This window comes from Gopherus evgoodei, chromosome 2 (genome assembly GCF_007399415.2).
Source record: "Gopherus evgoodei ecotype Sinaloan lineage chromosome 2, rGopEvg1_v1.p, whole genome shotgun sequence".
NCBI lineage: Eukaryota > Metazoa > Chordata > Testudines > Testudinidae > Gopherus > Gopherus evgoodei.
Genome location: NC_044323.1, coordinates 4,696,879 through 4,713,437, shown reverse-complemented (window position 1 = coordinate 4,713,437; position 16,559 = coordinate 4,696,879). Strand labels below are relative to the sequence as shown.

General features: G+C 49.7%; 1 protein-coding gene across 3 annotated transcripts in view; it reads right to left on the bottom strand.

Moving 5' to 3' along the window:
* The window catches only part of ALS2CL (ALS2 C-terminal like), a 64,332-nt gene extending 48,991 nt beyond the window's left edge, over positions 1 to 15,341 (bottom strand). For 2 of the 3 annotated variants that reach the window (XM_030549841.1, XM_030549842.1), the window contains exon 1: positions 15,200 to 15,341. In XM_030549841.1, coding sequence (XP_030405701.1) covers positions 15,200 to 15,226 — 27 coding nt within the window. In that variant the 5' untranslated portion in view covers positions 15,227 to 15,341. Of the gene's footprint in view, positions 1 to 3,401; positions 3,482 to 15,199 lie in introns of those variants that run through there. The other variant, XM_030549843.1, reaches the window with a different exon arrangement.
* Positions 15,342 to 16,559: the final 1,218 nt, after the last annotated feature.

Below are 16,559 nucleotides of genomic sequence, written 5' to 3'. Positions count from 1 at the left end.
TAAAGTCTCTTCCAACTCTGATATTCTATGAACCCTAGTACACAACAACTTCTACGGGTTCACTGCATGGACCATGGACCTTTGACACTCCCCAGGAGCTGAGAAATAGTAGGCAGGTCAGAAGAGCAGGAGATCACAGCAACTGCCATGATTGCTCATGGACTGCAGCTGGGGTTGTCAACATTGTATTTCAAAAATAACAGACTTTTTTCTGAACACCCTTATGGGGGAGGAGTACCCTGTACCCAAAGGTGCCACGGGTGGGGTGCCCAGTACCACAGGGGGTGGGGAGTACTAGCCATGTGGAAATTGAGGAAACCTTCCACTCCATGCAGCAGTCAGGCAGTCTTGGCTACTGGGACCCAGCTCCCTGCCTCCTCACCTGCGCAGGGGAAGTGAATAGGGCAGCACTACATGGCCTGGGAGGGGAGTGGAAAGATGCACCCGGGAGTACTGACCCCCTGCTGGACAGGTCCCCCTCCTGACTATAGCCCTCGAGTATGGCCCGGTCTGCTTTCCCTGCACCAGCTCTGTCTGGCAGGGTAAGTGGATCGGGCTGCATGCCCTGGAGCTGCGCTGAAGGGCCAGGCTCAGGAAGGGGCTGTCTGGCAGAGGGCTCGGTACTCCTCGGGTGTTGTCTTCTGTTCCCCACTCAGAGTGCCCACCAACATCCCCAGTAGAGGAGCATAACTGCTAGCTGGTGGCTGCTGTGGCAGGCAGGGAACATGGCGGGCAGGGCAGGGTGCCTGGTCCTGTCAGCTGAGACCACCAGCACAGAGCCCTGTCCATTTCCCCTACCGGACAGAGCCCAGTCCCGACTCCAACCTTTCAGCATGGCCCCATCAGGTCTCCGTGCCCCCTGCAATAAACTTATCTCACACACCTGAGGGTGGGGGTGCCCCATAGTTTGAGAACCGCTGCCCTATAGGTACATTGGTTCAGTAAGTCACAGGACCGATTCTGCATTGTACAATTAGACAGTGCAGTAAACTTTATATCCTTGGACACTATGTAATAATAAGACTGACTTTACATCAGGATAATAGTTTTAATATAATGAAATACAGGATAAAAGGCATCCGGTGAGGATTTAGTACAGGACAAGCCATTTTCTATTTAAATTAGTGACATCCTTTGTAATACAGGACTGTTGACAACCCTAGAGCCTGCAGTCCACCTGCCTGGATACCAAGGTCGAGCCTTTGTGTTGGACAGTGGAAGGAGAGGATTCCAACCCCCCTTGAGCCAGGCCCGCTCCCCATCTGGTCCCTACACAAAATTTGCCTGCGCTGCTCTTGCTGAGGGAACTAGGATCTCGGCGTAGCCTTTGAAAGCAACATCTGTTCTCAAAGGCTGGAGAGAGGCAGAGCGTCTGGGCCAGGCCAGAGCAGGCTGAAGTTGGTGAAAGTCTTTCCATAAAGAAGATGCTTTGGATCAGTCCCTGAACGACTTCTCTCCAAAGAATGAAGCCTGTGAACTGCAGATGGGCGAGAACTTCCCCTGGGTGCCAGGGAAAGCAATTCAGAGCAGTTAAGCCTATTACAACAGTGGCACGTCTCCCCTGCGCCTCACGCTATATCTTGGCTTCTCTCCTGTCCTTAAAAGGAAGGCAGGTAAGATGAGCACGAACCTTAGCAGCAGGAGCAAGTGCCAGTCAGGTGCCAGCAATCTGTGAGGCAGTGGTCTCTGCTGCCCATCAAACCCCACCAGAAACCAATGGAGGGGCTGCTAATCCACCTACCCTGAACTGCCTTCTTCCCACAGCTCCATCTCATCTCTCCGCTGTTCGTTCCTGCTATAGCAGGGCTGGCCAAACTGGCTCACAAGCCACATGCGGCTATTTTACAGTTAAAAGTGCAACTCACGGCACCCTCGCCCCCAATTCTCCACCTACCAAGCTACAGGGGGAAGGGGGGGGCTCGGGACCTCTGCCTTGCAGTGGGGTGGTGGGCTAGCGGCTTCTGCCCCGTGGGGAGTAGGGTCTGAGGGCTTCTGCCCAGTAGGGCACAGCTGCCAGGGCTTGGGACTTCAGCAGGAGTACGGCTGAAGCCATGACCCACAAGATTGCCATATGTAAGTTTGGCCAGCCCTATGCTATAGCTCCAGAGCACTGAGTCCATGACACAGAACTGTGCTACTTAAGATACTTATATGGCACCCATCACCATTGCATCCCCATGCTTCATAACACGGAGTATTTATCCTCACTACCCCACTGTGAGGCAGACAGGGAATGCAGACCCCAAGAATAAGAAATCTGCCCAAGGTCCTGCAGGAAGCCTGTGGCATGAACGTGAACCCAAGTCCTAGGCTAGTGTCTCAAACACTGGGCCATCCACCCTCTGCAATGTGTCAGACCTCTAAACTCATCAGCACGGGAACGAGCCACTTAGTACAGGACTAGTAACACCGATCCCCTTCTTGTCCAGAGAAGAATTAGACCACCCTCCATTTGGACGAGAGCTCACCAGGTGTCTGTACAGCACCTAGCACAACAGGGCACTTTGGGGTTTTGAGGAGACCTCAGAGCTACTGGACTGCAAATAAAGTCAATGCAATCTGGCAAGACCGTTTACCCACAGTCAGCATTTGGAGAGGCTTTTAAGATACCAAAGTTCACCTGCATTCCAAAATGCTCCAGCTGAGCTTGCCATCACACCAGGCTAGTCTAAAACTCTGCAGTGAACTCATCAGGAGAATGACAGCAATTGTGCCATTTGCAGAGCACCCGGGCATGCTCTTCCACCGTGACTAATAAGCCTGGTATGTTTTTTTTTGCTCAGCCAGGGAGGCTCCAAACCTGAGCTGCACGCAGAGTTCTGAATCTGGCTTCACCAAGCTACTGATCCCAGGTAAAATTGGTGCTTCCTGCCTTGTCCGGGTCTGTCTCATTCGATACAGGAACAAGTTCCCACACAAACAGGCTCCAATCGGTCTGCTGAGGAAAGGTGGCTCCAGCTAGATTCTCCCCCTTCCTTTTGCCAGGGTCATCTTGCGTTTCTCCTAAGAGATCTCAAGGCTCCTATTTTAACCTTGGGACACTGCTGAGGATCAATTCTCTCTCAGTGCTTCTATATCTTACATTCACCAGTAGCACCAATATCCACCCCATTCCCCCCACACCCCTAATTAAGACACCTTGAGCCTTCCCTCCCCTTGATAAGAAAGCAGAATGCCCATAAACCCCGCCTGTGGCAGACAGACACTCCCAGAAAATGCACTGAATTCTACCACCACGGGCACAATTGAAGGGCTCTCCACTTCAAAAAGTTTTCAGCTGCATTGTACCGTACCTATTTAATCTGGGGAGAGTAGCCTTAAACACTCCCTCATGCAATCTGGCCATTTAAGGTCAAGCGTAGCCAGCTTCAACGTACACACTGGTGGCTAAAATAACTTACTTTACATAAGATGAACAATCATGTTTTCCTTGGGCTGCTGCGGCTTCAGTTCCTCTGGGCTTCTGAGCGCTGAACTACCAGTCTCTCTGATCACCACACCCACAGCTCCCTTCCTCCCTCCCACAGCAAGTTGCCTTCTTGGCTGAAACAGAGATCCAGGCCTGTGCACTGGGCGAGAGACACAGGGCCCAGAGATAGAATTACCAAACCCTCCAAGGGAAGCTAGGCATTGGCTGCTCATTACCTTTGTTCTTCAGTTGCTTAGAAACAAACCCCCTCTATCGCTTCAATCCAATGGGTCAATTACTGTTACATGCATGTTAGAAGCATGTAAAATAGAAGTAGGATTTAAAGGGAAAGTCATGGAATGAATTCCTCTCCACTAGGTTACATCCCCGGAATCACCACATCCAGTATCTCCCCAGCAAAGTATTGCTCCCTCCTCCTGTGTATTTCGGTGCTTTCCACGAGCCTCCGCCGGCTGGGTTCCTTGCATCATTTATCTTGCGCCACAATTTATCATTTATCTTGCGCCACACTTGCCTGTCTTATGCTGTTAAGAACAGCATGAGAGTCAGATCAAAGCACTGGGAAACAGGAGAGCCACTGCTATTCAAAACACACGGTGCACATAGCATGTTTAGCGTGCAAAAGACTATAGATATGTGTGTTCCCCACTGCAGCACAGAAGCCACTACACTTTCATGCGGTCACAGGCAAGCGAAGATTTTTTAACCACACCTCCTCACCCTACCAGCCACCTGCCTCCAGCTGCCCTTCAACCTACCAGAGCCCTCTGCCCAAAAGCCCTTCAGCTTTTCTAATCAATCCATCCATAATTAACAAATCCCTGCAATCCTGCAGCAAGCCTACCCCATGAGTGCTGCTAAACAAAGCGCCGCACTGTCCCAGCCTGCTTCGGGGAGCGCCGGAGAGCAGGAACAAAGCCCCATTCTCTGATTCCCCAGACACACCGACGCTACAATTCACTGGCTTTCCTCCCCAGCTGGACGATTTCGAGGAGCTTTACACGCTGCAGGAACTTACTAGCGCAGGAGGTTCAGGGCTCATCAGGCCATCGCTCAGAGGATGCTCACTGCACAAAGGAGAGCAGAGGGGTGTCCAGGCTAGGGGAGCTTTTGTTGAGAGTGATTTATTACACTGACTTTCTCCCTGCACCCCCGGAATTCCATGGCTCTTTTCAGCATGGCACCTGCACCATAATTCACTGGCCACTCAGCAAGGGTGACTTGCCCAGCTCGGCTGTGCATCAAGCCAGTCCAAACAAGGCATGCAGGTATATACACAGCAGGGAACAATCCCATACAACAAGATAGGCCCCTTCTCTTTTCCAGCCTCTTAGGTCCTTAATGTCACCCTCAGATTTGATCCATAAGCTTATGGCAAGATGAAGGGGCTTGTAGTTCAATGTAGGCTCCAAACCAAGAAATCTAGGTCTTATTCTTGGCTCTGCCATGTTTCCTGTTAAGTGACTTGACCAAGGTTACATCTGTGCCTCAGTTTTCCATCTTTAAAATGGGGAGAATACTCCTAACTAAAAGGTGGATAAAGAGATTTTGCTGCAAGGTGCAATGGGCCAACAGGGTATCATAAGCAGCATGGCTCTTCTTAGATGGAAACTTGTTTCCTGTTTTCACCTGCTCAGGAAGTCCAAGGCTAGAGCGTAGGGAGCTACATTTGCCTTGGATCAACTTCTAGGAGCTGCTTTTGAAACATTCAACTGACCTTTTTGGTCCACGGCTTGAAGATAAATCACTTTCCCTGGTGGTACACCACAGAACAGAAGTCGTCTTTCTGGTGCACAGCACAAGGGGTTGCTTTATTTACAGGGCTGTTGTGTTCCATGCTCCATGTATAATCACATTTCTCTCAGGCAGGGCTGGGTGGGGATCTGAACCCAACAGAAACCAATCTAAACTTCCAAGAGCAGAGCCAGCTGGTACTTTTAATCAGAGAATCTCAAAGCTCATAGCATTAGCATGCCCCACCACTAGGGGGGCCGCCAACTGTCTAATGGCACAAACCCAAACACCCTTGCCCTGTCCCCTTCCTCAAGGCCCCATCCCTTCTTTGAGGTCCTGTCCTCGCTCGGTCCCCACCCTCACTCACTTTCACCAGGTTGGGGCAGGGGGTTGAGGTGCAGGAGGGAGTGCGGGCTCTGGGCTGGGACAAGGCGTTGGGGTGTGGTGGCGCTTACCTCGGGGGGCTCGCGAAAGTACCTGCACATCCCTCTGGCAGTGGCTCCGAGGCGGGGGGGAGGGAGCTCCACCCCATGCCCCTGCCTACAGGCACTGCCCCCGCAGGTCCCAATTGGCCAATGGGAGCTGTGGAGTTGGCGCTTGGGGCAGGGGCAGTGCACAGATACCCCCGACCCTCCCTCTCTCAGGGGCTACAGGGATAGTGCCGTTGCTGGCTGCTTCCAGGTGTGGAGCAGAGCGAGGGCAGGCAGAAGCCTGCCTTAGCCCCGCTGTATCGCCAGACAGTTGGCGCCCGGTTTGGCTGCAGTAGCGTCTGGGAGATAGGGCCTGATTCTGGGAGACTCCCGGGGAAACCAGGAGAGTTGGCAACCCTACCCACCACACCCCCCAGGCCCGAGGGGAATCATTCTCCGCTACTTTACAAGCGGGTGTTAGGGACACCCATTCTCTTCAAAGCTCAATGAACTTTGGACTCATCCAGTGCACTAAGAGCCTCAATAAACACATGGGTGCAGCCAAAATACCTGCAGGTGCACACCTCCAAAACAATCAGGCTACAGCCAATCTCAGTTCTCATTCTCAAAGGGAACCAGCAAAAACACCTTAAAAAGAAGAGCCTGGAAGCTTAAATTCATAACTCCGCTAGACACTAAAAATCCTGGACTGAATAGATACTGGTTTATGGCTTATTACAAACAATCTAACAGCCCCTCCCCACCAAGCTGCCTACCCCCCCCCCCCAATCACTGGCAAGGGTGTTAATAGGCCACTTCCTCTTGAATGGTCCCATGAAATGTGTTAACCACTTATACAAAAGAATCTGTTCCACCCTGTACTGAGCTGTGATGCTGTGGGTAGGTTTACACTGCAGTTGGGCACCTGCCGCTGACTCAGGGTAAGGGGCTTTTTAATTTCAGCATAGACCAGACCTGCACAACTCGTAAAGCGGTGAGGGCCATATTACTCCAAAGAAAACAGCTGAGGGCTGAACCCTCCTGCCAGCACCGCCCAGCCCCCCCAAAACACAACCGCCTCCAGTGCTGCCCGCCCTGCGAAAACACCCCCCCCCCCACACACACACAGACGCGCCGCCCAGCCCCGCTCCCCCCCCCCCCAAGCACCTCCCGCCCTGCGGAAACAAACCCTTCTTCCCCAGTGCCGCCCTGCCGAAACAGCAGTATTGAACCTTGGTAATATGTTATAGCGGGCCCCTAAGGTAGTACAATTAAGGTAAAAGAAATGGCTTTTTGCTAGAAGTAGAATAAGCTCTTTCCCCGTTGAATGAATGAGGTGTGAATGAGGAAGGCAGCACCTCCAGACAGCTGCAACCCTTGGAGAGGGGATGGGGGCCAGACCAGCTCAGTAGAACGGGTCAGCCAGTGACTGGTAGCTTGTCTCCTCAGCCCTCTGCGGCCAACTCGCCTCCCCACCTCTGCCACCACTTCGCCCCCCCACCCGCTCAGCCTCCCTCCCTCACCTGCGGGCCGCACAGTGGCCCGTATGTTGTGCAGGCCTGGCATAGAGACAGAGACATTTGGGCTGGGGTTCCGGGACTCTCTCCCCTCGCTGGGTCCTAAAGCCCAGATTCCTGCCTGAGCCTGAATGTGTACACCACAGTTAAACAGCCCCCCAGCCCAAGCCAGCTGGGTGACTAATTACAAAGGGGACATAACCTGGGAGTACATTTCCCGGCCCTGAAGAAGAGCTCTGTGTAAGTGTCCGTCTCACCAACAGAAGTTGGTCCAATTAAAAAAAATAAAATAAAAAAAAGTTCTCACCCACCTGGTCTCTGTAACATCTGGGACACTGGTGCTGGAACTGAGGGTGAGGGGGCCATGGCCCAGGCCCTCCCTCTTTTTGAGAAGGGATGGGCCTGTCCTGTCCATTTTTCTCCACAGCAGACCCTGCTCCCTTCCCCACTTCTTCCCCGCTGAGGCCCCAGCCCCTCCTCAGCCAGGCCAGCAGCTGGTGGAACCTGTGCAGTTGGGGGAGCCATGAGGACCCTCTGCCTGCCTGTGGTGTGGGGGGGCCTGAGAGCAGCTCCCAGCCCGTGTCCCCACCACCCAGGGCGGATGGAGGGTCTGCACCACGGCTCCCCACAGCTGCTTGCATGGCTCTTACCATGGCCAGGCTGCAGCTCTGAGGCCCTATCCTCTAGCCAGAGCCGGGTCAGGGCAAGAACCGTGTGAAGAGCCGCAGGGAGCCTGGGCCCCTCCATGTGCCCTGGGCAGTGGGCCGGGGGGGGGGGGGGTGCAGAGAGACAGGGGGCTGCTCTTGCACCCCCCCACCACCACCTAGGGCAGGAGGCAGGGCCTCCAAGGGAAGAGGAGGGTTTTTGGGGAATGAGGAGGGGGGCCCCTGACCCCCCACTTTTGGAAAGGTTCTGCCACCCCTGATCTGTGACCAGCACTGCTACAACACTGCATCCAAAATGAATACGACATTCTGATGTTCCAAATGGAAAACAAACAAAACTACTTCTCAGCAACATACAGATGTCCATCATTCCTGACCAGTTCATGCAGGAAGTTTATGGCACAGCCAGAAATAGACCCCAGACATTCGGATTTGACCTGGTCCTGTCTTTCAGCCATGAGACTCACCATCCACCCTGTACGACTGGCCATGGCAGACAGTCACCACCATGGCACAACACTAATTCCTAGTACCCTCCCATTAGTTCTCAGCGGTGCCTTTACTCCCACTGTCCACCTCCCTTTCTTCCCCAGGCCTGGTTTCACTCCTCTACCACTCACTCCCCACACACCACCACGCCACAGTTACACAAGCTTTGCACCCACCCATCCTCCCATGTCTTCAGCCATTCCTGGATTTGTAGACTCCAGGATGAAGGATTTAATGTCATCCTCACTCCAGGCCTGTACTCTGGTATAGTGGATAAGGCCCTGGCCTGTGTCCTATCCCTGGTTCTGCCACTAGCCTGCTGTATCACCTTGGCAACAACCCTTAACTTCTCTGCCTCTGCTTCCCCTCCCACCTTTTCTAGCTAGTCTCTTCAGTGTCTCCTGCTCTATGTACATTCATTTCCTAGCACAACGGCCCTCTGCAATCTCAGTTGCAGTCTCTAGTCATAATACAAGTAGCTACCAGGCTCCCCTCCTCGCCCAGCCGGATGGGTGTGCAGGAGAACAGGGAGATTCCTGCTAAAATGCCGCCTAGTTCCGAATCCTTTTCTATCAAGGCCTTTGGAGCAGCACATTTGCCTGGAACATCTCCTGCCTATCAAAGGGCATCCCAGGATACCCAGCCTTCAAGGCACCTTGCTGCACCTGCCTTAAGTGTGGGGAAGTGTTACCTGTACCTGCCAGGGCTCAGCTCTCTGGCTCTCCCAGCCTCCTGAAGCATAAGCACCCCCCACTCAGCCTAGCAAGCTTTGCTGTCCCTCAGGAAGGCCAGATACAGGGACTGGAGTGTGCCTGGGTCCTCCCAGCACCTCCCTGTGGTGTCCAGCCCCTTATCCACTGGGCACAGAATTATCAGGCTTGTGGTTCCCCAAGGAACAGGACACCGCAGCCTACACACCTTAGCACACAGCTCCGCACACAGTACTTTGAGCTGTTTATAGAGAAAGGAAGAGGAAGTTTATTCAACAAAGAACAGATTCATACGATTGCAAACAAATACTCGGAACAAAGGAAAGGTTTGGAAGAGCAAATTCACAACACGAGCTAGAGCTCAAACTCAGCTAAGATGACGCCTGGTTGTCTAATAAGGCTCTGCTTACCCCCAAGTCCTCCTTCACAGCATCTTTCCCCCAGAATGTCTAAGACCCTGGTTTCGTGAGGCCAAGCCCCCTGGCAGCTTGCTTCTCCCTGACAGATGGCCACTGCCCAGGTTTCTTTCTGCACCCTCAGAGGTATCAGCTGAGAGCTTTCGTCTCCTCCCTTCTGCCCTCAGGCTGTTTACCTCTTCTGGCTAGTTTTCCTTCTGAAGTCTCCACAAGCTGTAAATTAGCATTTGACTTCACATGCTAATAGACTTCTATTGTAGGACACACAATACACAACGTTCCAGATGAGGGTCTCCCACCTCTGGTCAAGAGAAGTCTGTCTCAGGTCATGGTACCTTGAACTACAAGGCCTTTAGCATATACATTTCCTACCCACATCTTAGGCATTCTCCACACATACATTTTGCAAAGACTATGCTGACCGGTGCACTGAAAACCTATATGACACTCTTTGGTGAGCTAACCCCCACCGGATCCCTGTACCTCATATGCCCCTCACCAGTTGGCATCAAGGAGGTCCTTGCGTCACAAAGGCATTTACAGCTCTAGAAACATGGGATGGCCTCTGAGCTTGACAGCAGGTAATGGAAAATCTCATCCAACTGCCACATGTTCATGATTTTAGCAACTGACACCACAGGCCAGAACCTCCAAGGGAACTAGTCTGATTTGCATCCGCTCAGGATGTGGCTCTGTGGCCCCAAAGAGGGTTTTCGGTAATGACGGAATTATTTTCCCCTCCATCTCCAGTTGGGGCTTTAAGGAAGTTGGTTTACAGCTCAAGTTCCTCTGTTCTGTAGGAGTGTAGAAACTCATTCTTCTCTGCCCTGGGACGGGGGGAGGAGGGGGAGAAAGAGGTGTCAAGGCGGCTGGTGACGTGCTGAGTCAGCACCAGAGGGAGTGGTTTGCAGACAATCCAGGGGCAGCGCCAACTTATCTTACAGAAACTGTTGGTTATTTTAAGTTTTAGTTCGGGGTGATGTATTGGTTTCTAGGAATAACCTTCCCTTAAGACAATGCGTCACTGCTTCAGCTGAAGGCAGCCCTGAAGCCTGGAGCTGTATAGAGCCATCCCCAGCAGCTCACACTTGGGATTCACTCGGTGCATTCACAAAGCCTCAGCCCTGCTCAGGTCACAACAATGGAGAAGCCTTGCCTCTCCTCACTACAAGTAACGTTTCATCATCCACCCTTCCCAGGCCAGTGCTTCCACTAGGCGATCCTAGGCGGCCGCCTACGGTGGCAGGATTTGGGGGGCACCATCTTGCTGCCCTCGGTGGAAATTCGGTGGTGGGGGGGGGTCCTTCTGCTCTGGGTCTTCGACGGAAATTCGGTGGCGGGTCTTTCACTTGCTCCGGGACCCACCACCGTAGTGTCCCAAAGACTAGGAGCGGAAGGACCCCCTGCTGCCGAATGCTCAGAGGAGGAACTTTGCTGCCTAGGGTGGCAAAAAACGTGGTGCCGCTCCTGACTCTTCCTTCCAGAAAGCTTCTGAAGAATGGGGGGTGTCCCTGGAGTATCTGGGGCTGGGGGAGAAGAGATGTCATCCCCGTGTCAGATTATGAATCCTGCCTGGTTAGTGTAATAACCCATGCCAAGAAGCTTATGTGAAATAATGCACACTGGAAAAAACAATCCCCACTATACGGACAGAATGATGGGGTCTAAATTAACTGTTACCACTCAAGAAAGATCTTGGAGTCATTGTGGATAGTTCTCTGAAAACATCCACTCAATGTGCAGCAGCAGTCAAAAAAGTAAACAATGTTAGGAACCATTAGGAAAGGGATAGATAATAAGACAGTAAATATATTGCCACTATATAAATCCACGGTACGCCCACATCTTGAATGCAGTGTGCAGTTCCGGTCATTCCCATCTCAAAAAGCCATAGTAGAATTGGAAAAGATGTAGAGAAGGGCAACAAAAGTTATAGGGTCATAGAACAGCTTCCCTATGCAGAGAAGCTAAAAAGACTGGGAGTGTTCAGCTTGGAAAAGAGACGACTAAGGAGGGATACGATAGAGGTCTATAAAATCATGACTGGTGTGGAGAAAATATTATTTACCCCTTCTCATAATACAAGGACCAGAGATCACCAAATTAAATTAATAGGCAGCAGGTTTAAAACAAACATAAGGCAGTACTTCACACAACACAGGGTCAACCTGTGGAACTCATTGCCAGGGGATGTTGTGAAAGCCAAAAGTATAGTGGCTTCAAAAAACTAGATAAGTTCATGAAGGATAGATCCATGAATGGCTATTAGCCAGGATGGTCAGGGACACAACCCCATGCTCTGGGTGTTCCTAAGCCTCTGACTACCAGCCAGATGCTGGGACTGGATGACAGGGGATGTATCACTTGATAGTTGCCCTGTTCTGTTCATTCCCTCTGAAGCACCTTGTACCAGCTACTGCTCAAGACAGGATACTAGGCTAGATGGACCATTGGTCTCATCCAATCCGGCTATTCTTATGCTACTGCCTCCAAGCGAATGGAGTTTGCTTTTAGATCCAGGTGTCCCAGGTTCAGTTCCCACAGAGGACCTGCCAGGTGCATTGTTACATTAGCAGAACCTTAGTGCACACCACAGTTCAATAATGCTGTATTTAAGACGACAGGGATGAACTCATTCAAGGAAAACTAACCCACACCTTGTTCCAATCTTTTTTTTTTTTCCAAATGAGCTACCTCCTAGCCTTGCTGAAATGTATCTCAGGAGGTTAGGCTAAGTCCCAGTGCTTCCCTGTGTTTTTAATCAGCCAGTGCATTCTGGTTCATCTCTCATTTGAAGCAGCCCCAGAATGATGTGGCTTTGAAGACAGCAGTTTTCAGGGGACTTGAGATCCCAAGCCAGACCTTCTCCTTCACAAATGGAATCAGATCTCAGAAATACATGCAAAGGCAAGGGGAATTATCGAAGCCCCTAAAGTTGTTTACTTGTATTCCAGTTTTATGCAAACCTCTCTGTCCTGCACTTGACAAAGAAGAAGTAGTTCTTCTGCTCTACTCCACACTGATTAGGCCTCAGCTGGAGTATTGTGTCCAGTTCTAGGCATCACATTTCAGGAAAGATGTGGACAAATGGAGAAAGTCCAGAGAAGAGCAACAAAAAATGGTCTAGAAAACATGTCCTATGAGGGAAGACTGAAAAAATTGAGTTTCTTTAGTCTGGAGAAGAGAAGACTGAGAGGGGACATGATTAACAGTTTTCAAGTACATAAAAGGTTGTTACAAGGAGGAGAGAGAAAAATTGTTCTCCTTAACTTCTTGGTATAGGAAAAGAAGCAATGGTCTTAAATTGCAGCCAGGGCGGCTTAGGTTGGACATTAGGAAAAACTTCCTGACTGTCAGGTGGTTAAGCACTGGAATAAATTGCTTACGGAGGTTGTAGAATCTCCATCTTTGGGGATTTTTAAGAGCAGGTTGGACAAACACCTGTCAAGGATGGTCTAGATAATACTTAGTCTCTCCTTGAGTGCAGGGGACTGGATTAGATGACTTCTCAAGGTCCCTTCCAGTTCTATAAAGGGATGTGCTGTGAATTTCCTATCGCAACCTGAAGCCAAGCAAAGCTTAAGTGTGAACTGGTCATGAGCCAAGTATGAGGAAAAGCTCCTCATAACATCAGTCAACTGGGGGATGCATTTGCACAAGTCAAGTCATGTTCTAGGATGCTGACAGAATTTGATGAGTTTGATCCTAAAGGAGCAAACTTTGGTAGTTTTCATTGGGTTCAGGAGATTATTTTTAGTTCTTTCAAATGCAACCCTCGTGAGATTTAGGGTGAGACAGGAGGACAGACTCCAGTGAACTGAAACAACAGAGTTTTGCAGGACTGGAATTGCTACCTGGCAGGATATAATCCAGAGCATAGGTAAATCAAATCAATAACAGATCTATAGATCCCCAGGCCAGAAGGGACCATTGTGATCATCTACTCTGACCTCCTGTAGGATGCCGGCCAGAGAACTTCCCCCAAACAGTTCCTAGAGCCCATCATTTAGAAAAACATCTAGTCTTGATTTTAAAATGGTCAGTGATGGCAAATCTACCACAAACTTTGGTAAATTGTTCAAATGGTTAATTACCTTCACCGTTAAAAGTTACACCTTATATCTGTCTGAATTTGTCTAGCTTTAATTTCCAGCCACTGGACAGTGTTAAACCTTTCTCTGCTAGACTGAAGGCCTAGGTGAATACACTTACCCATCTTAAAATGCAAGTTGCTTGCTTTTGCCCAGTTTACCAAGCAATCCAGATTGCTCTGAATCAGTGTCCCGCCCTTGACATTATTTAGCAATTCCCCAATTTTGGGGTCATCTGCAGATTTTATCAGTGAGGATTGTGTGTTGCCTTCCAGGTCAGTGATAAAAATATTGACTTGCATATGGCCTAGAACCAGTCCCTGCAGGACCCCACTGGAAACATACCTGCTCAATGATAATTCCCCATTTACAATTATATTTTAAAGACCTATCAGTTAGCCAGCTGTTAATCCATTTATTGTGTCCATGTTAATTTTATATCTTGCTAGTTTTTTTTTTTAAATCAAAATGTCACACAGTATCAAGTCAAGCATCTTACAGAAGCCTAAGTATATTACATCAAACACTATTACCTTCAATCAGACTTGTTAAAAAATATATATATATCAAGTTAGTTTGATGAGGTCTATTTTCCATAAACCCACATTGATTGGCACTAGTCCTGTATCAGCTGCTCCATTATCTTCCCTGGGATTGGTGTCAGACTGACAGGTCTAGAATTACCCAGGTCACTCCAGAACTGGGAACAGAAGCAGCCATCTCAGCAGAGGTGAGGGTTTTAGGAGATTAGAGAGGGGCCGTTTAAGGAGCTCACACGCACACACATACTGGCAGCCTGGGAGAAAGCATGAACAATGGACTAGTAACTAGTGGGCAGCAGAGGCAGAAGGGATGTGGGTCAGGACTCACAGAAGGCACAAAGCCTGGTCCACATCTTCCTCTGGCACAGATCAATATTACATGCATCTCCCTGCTTCTCTTCTACTGCTGGTCCCCATGCCTTTTGTCAGGCAGAAATCAATAGGGCACCAACTTGTGCAAAAGGAGAGGGTTAGTTCCTGGTACAGTATTTATTGTGAGGATGGGCTGGATGGACTAGCGGATAAAATACTAGACCGGGGCTTAGGAGAGGTGTGGTCTGTTCCCGGCTTGGCCACTGTCTTCCTGTGTGACCTTGGCTACTGTGCCTCAGTTTCTCCTTCCACCTCGCCTCCCCAAATCTGTAAGATATGTATAGCACTTCCCTACCTCCCAGGGAATGGTGAGGTTAGAAGGCATTAGTGACTGGGAGGTGCTGAGCTTTTATGGTGTGATCATACAAGTACACAGAGAGGCAATGCAAGAGAAAAAGTGTATTATTTGACAAGATTATTATCAAATTACTATGTTACTGCCTTCCTAGGATTTTGAAGGGCTTTTGGAACGCGAGTGGATTTCACCTCAACACACCCAGGAAATAAGCAGTGTCCTCATTTTATAGTTGGGCAAATAAAGATGACAGTTTCCTCAAGGCTGCAGCCTGGCTGACAGAACAGGTTCTATCCCTGACTCCTTGTCTTGTGCCTGATGTAGGATCCCTCCCACACAGCACCACTCTCCCACACAGCTGTAAGGAGATATTTGGCCACAGGAGTGACCCAACCCTTCTGAAAAATGTAGCTCCCTCCTGGGACAATCCACTCTGTTTCCTAAAATATCACTTGACTAGCAGCCTAGCTAGATTTTGTCCTAAATCAGAGTCACGCCAGCCGAAATGGAGCGAGACGCATTCCTTACCAGGGTGCGGGTTATCAGCCTGACCATGCAGCTCCATGGACTAGAGAGAGAAGTTGCTGACAGGCGCTGCTTGTTTTGATTTTTCGGCTACTTTATTTACTAGCTTTAAAAAAAAACAAAAAACAAAAAAAAAAACCACACATACAACCAAGAAGTCACGGTCTTACCCCAATGTGCACTGCAAAACATTCCCTGTCAACATGGAAACCGCTGGCAGGCGGCCCGAGCTTGGCAGGACTCCACATTAATGTTTAAACAAGTAACTTGACGCTCGAGTTGCTTTTTGGGAATTTAAAAGGAAAGCGTATCTACAGGACACAGAATATTTGGAGTTTCTGTATAAATAGACAGGGAAGTGATTCTGCCCTGACACAGAGATGTTATCATACTTCTGTGGATAGTTAGAGAAGGAAACTGTCGCTGTGGTATAGCTAGCTTAGCAGGGTCATAATTTGACTAATGAAGACAAGCAATACTATGTACGGTCGCTATACTGCTCCTCCAGCGGACTCATTTCAGGTTAAATCCATCACTGGGGCACATCCTGCCTTCAATTGCCAATACTCTTCCTCCTGCATTTTAATTTTGTAATTGCCATTTATTTCTGTTGGTCTAGAGAGCATACTTTGCTGCTCCCGCCCCAGTGCCTGAGCTCCTCTGCCTTTATTCTCACAGTGCCAGAGAGAGAAAGCAATGCTATTATCCCCACTGCTCAGAAGGGAAACTGAGGCACAAACAGGCTAAGTGGCTTGCCCCTAGGTCACACATTTAGCTAGGCTTGGCAAAATTTGTTTATTATTTCAATAAATATCAATGTTAGGGAAAAATGCTTAAAATAATCTATCAATTTAAAATTTCCAAGTTGCAAGAGATTATGAGTAGGGTCTACTACAGCTGCGAACACAAGTAATGGACCAAGACAGCTGATCTTCTGTGTATTTTTACCTGATACAATGGTAAAAATACACAGCCTCTCTCAAACCGGGGGTCTTGACCAAAAAGGGGGTTGCAAGTCTATTGTGGGGGAGGGGTCACAATATTGCCACCCTCCCTTCTGTACTGCCTTCAGAGCTGGGTGGCAAGAGAGCTGTGGCTGCTGGCCGGGTGCCCGGCTCTGAAGGCAGCACTGCTCCCAGCAGCAGTGCAGAAATAAAGGAGGCCTGGAATATACAACTGTATGAACACAGCCGCAAAATCTGCCATTGATGCCCTGACCAACTCGCAAAAAATGTGTGATTTCGGAGATCTAAGTAGACCCCTAATTATGAGTCAGACAATAACTCATGACAGTAGATGCTGACATTCAAAGTTAAAGCCTTATAGCCATTAAAACATGTCATCATCATGTCAACATATATTA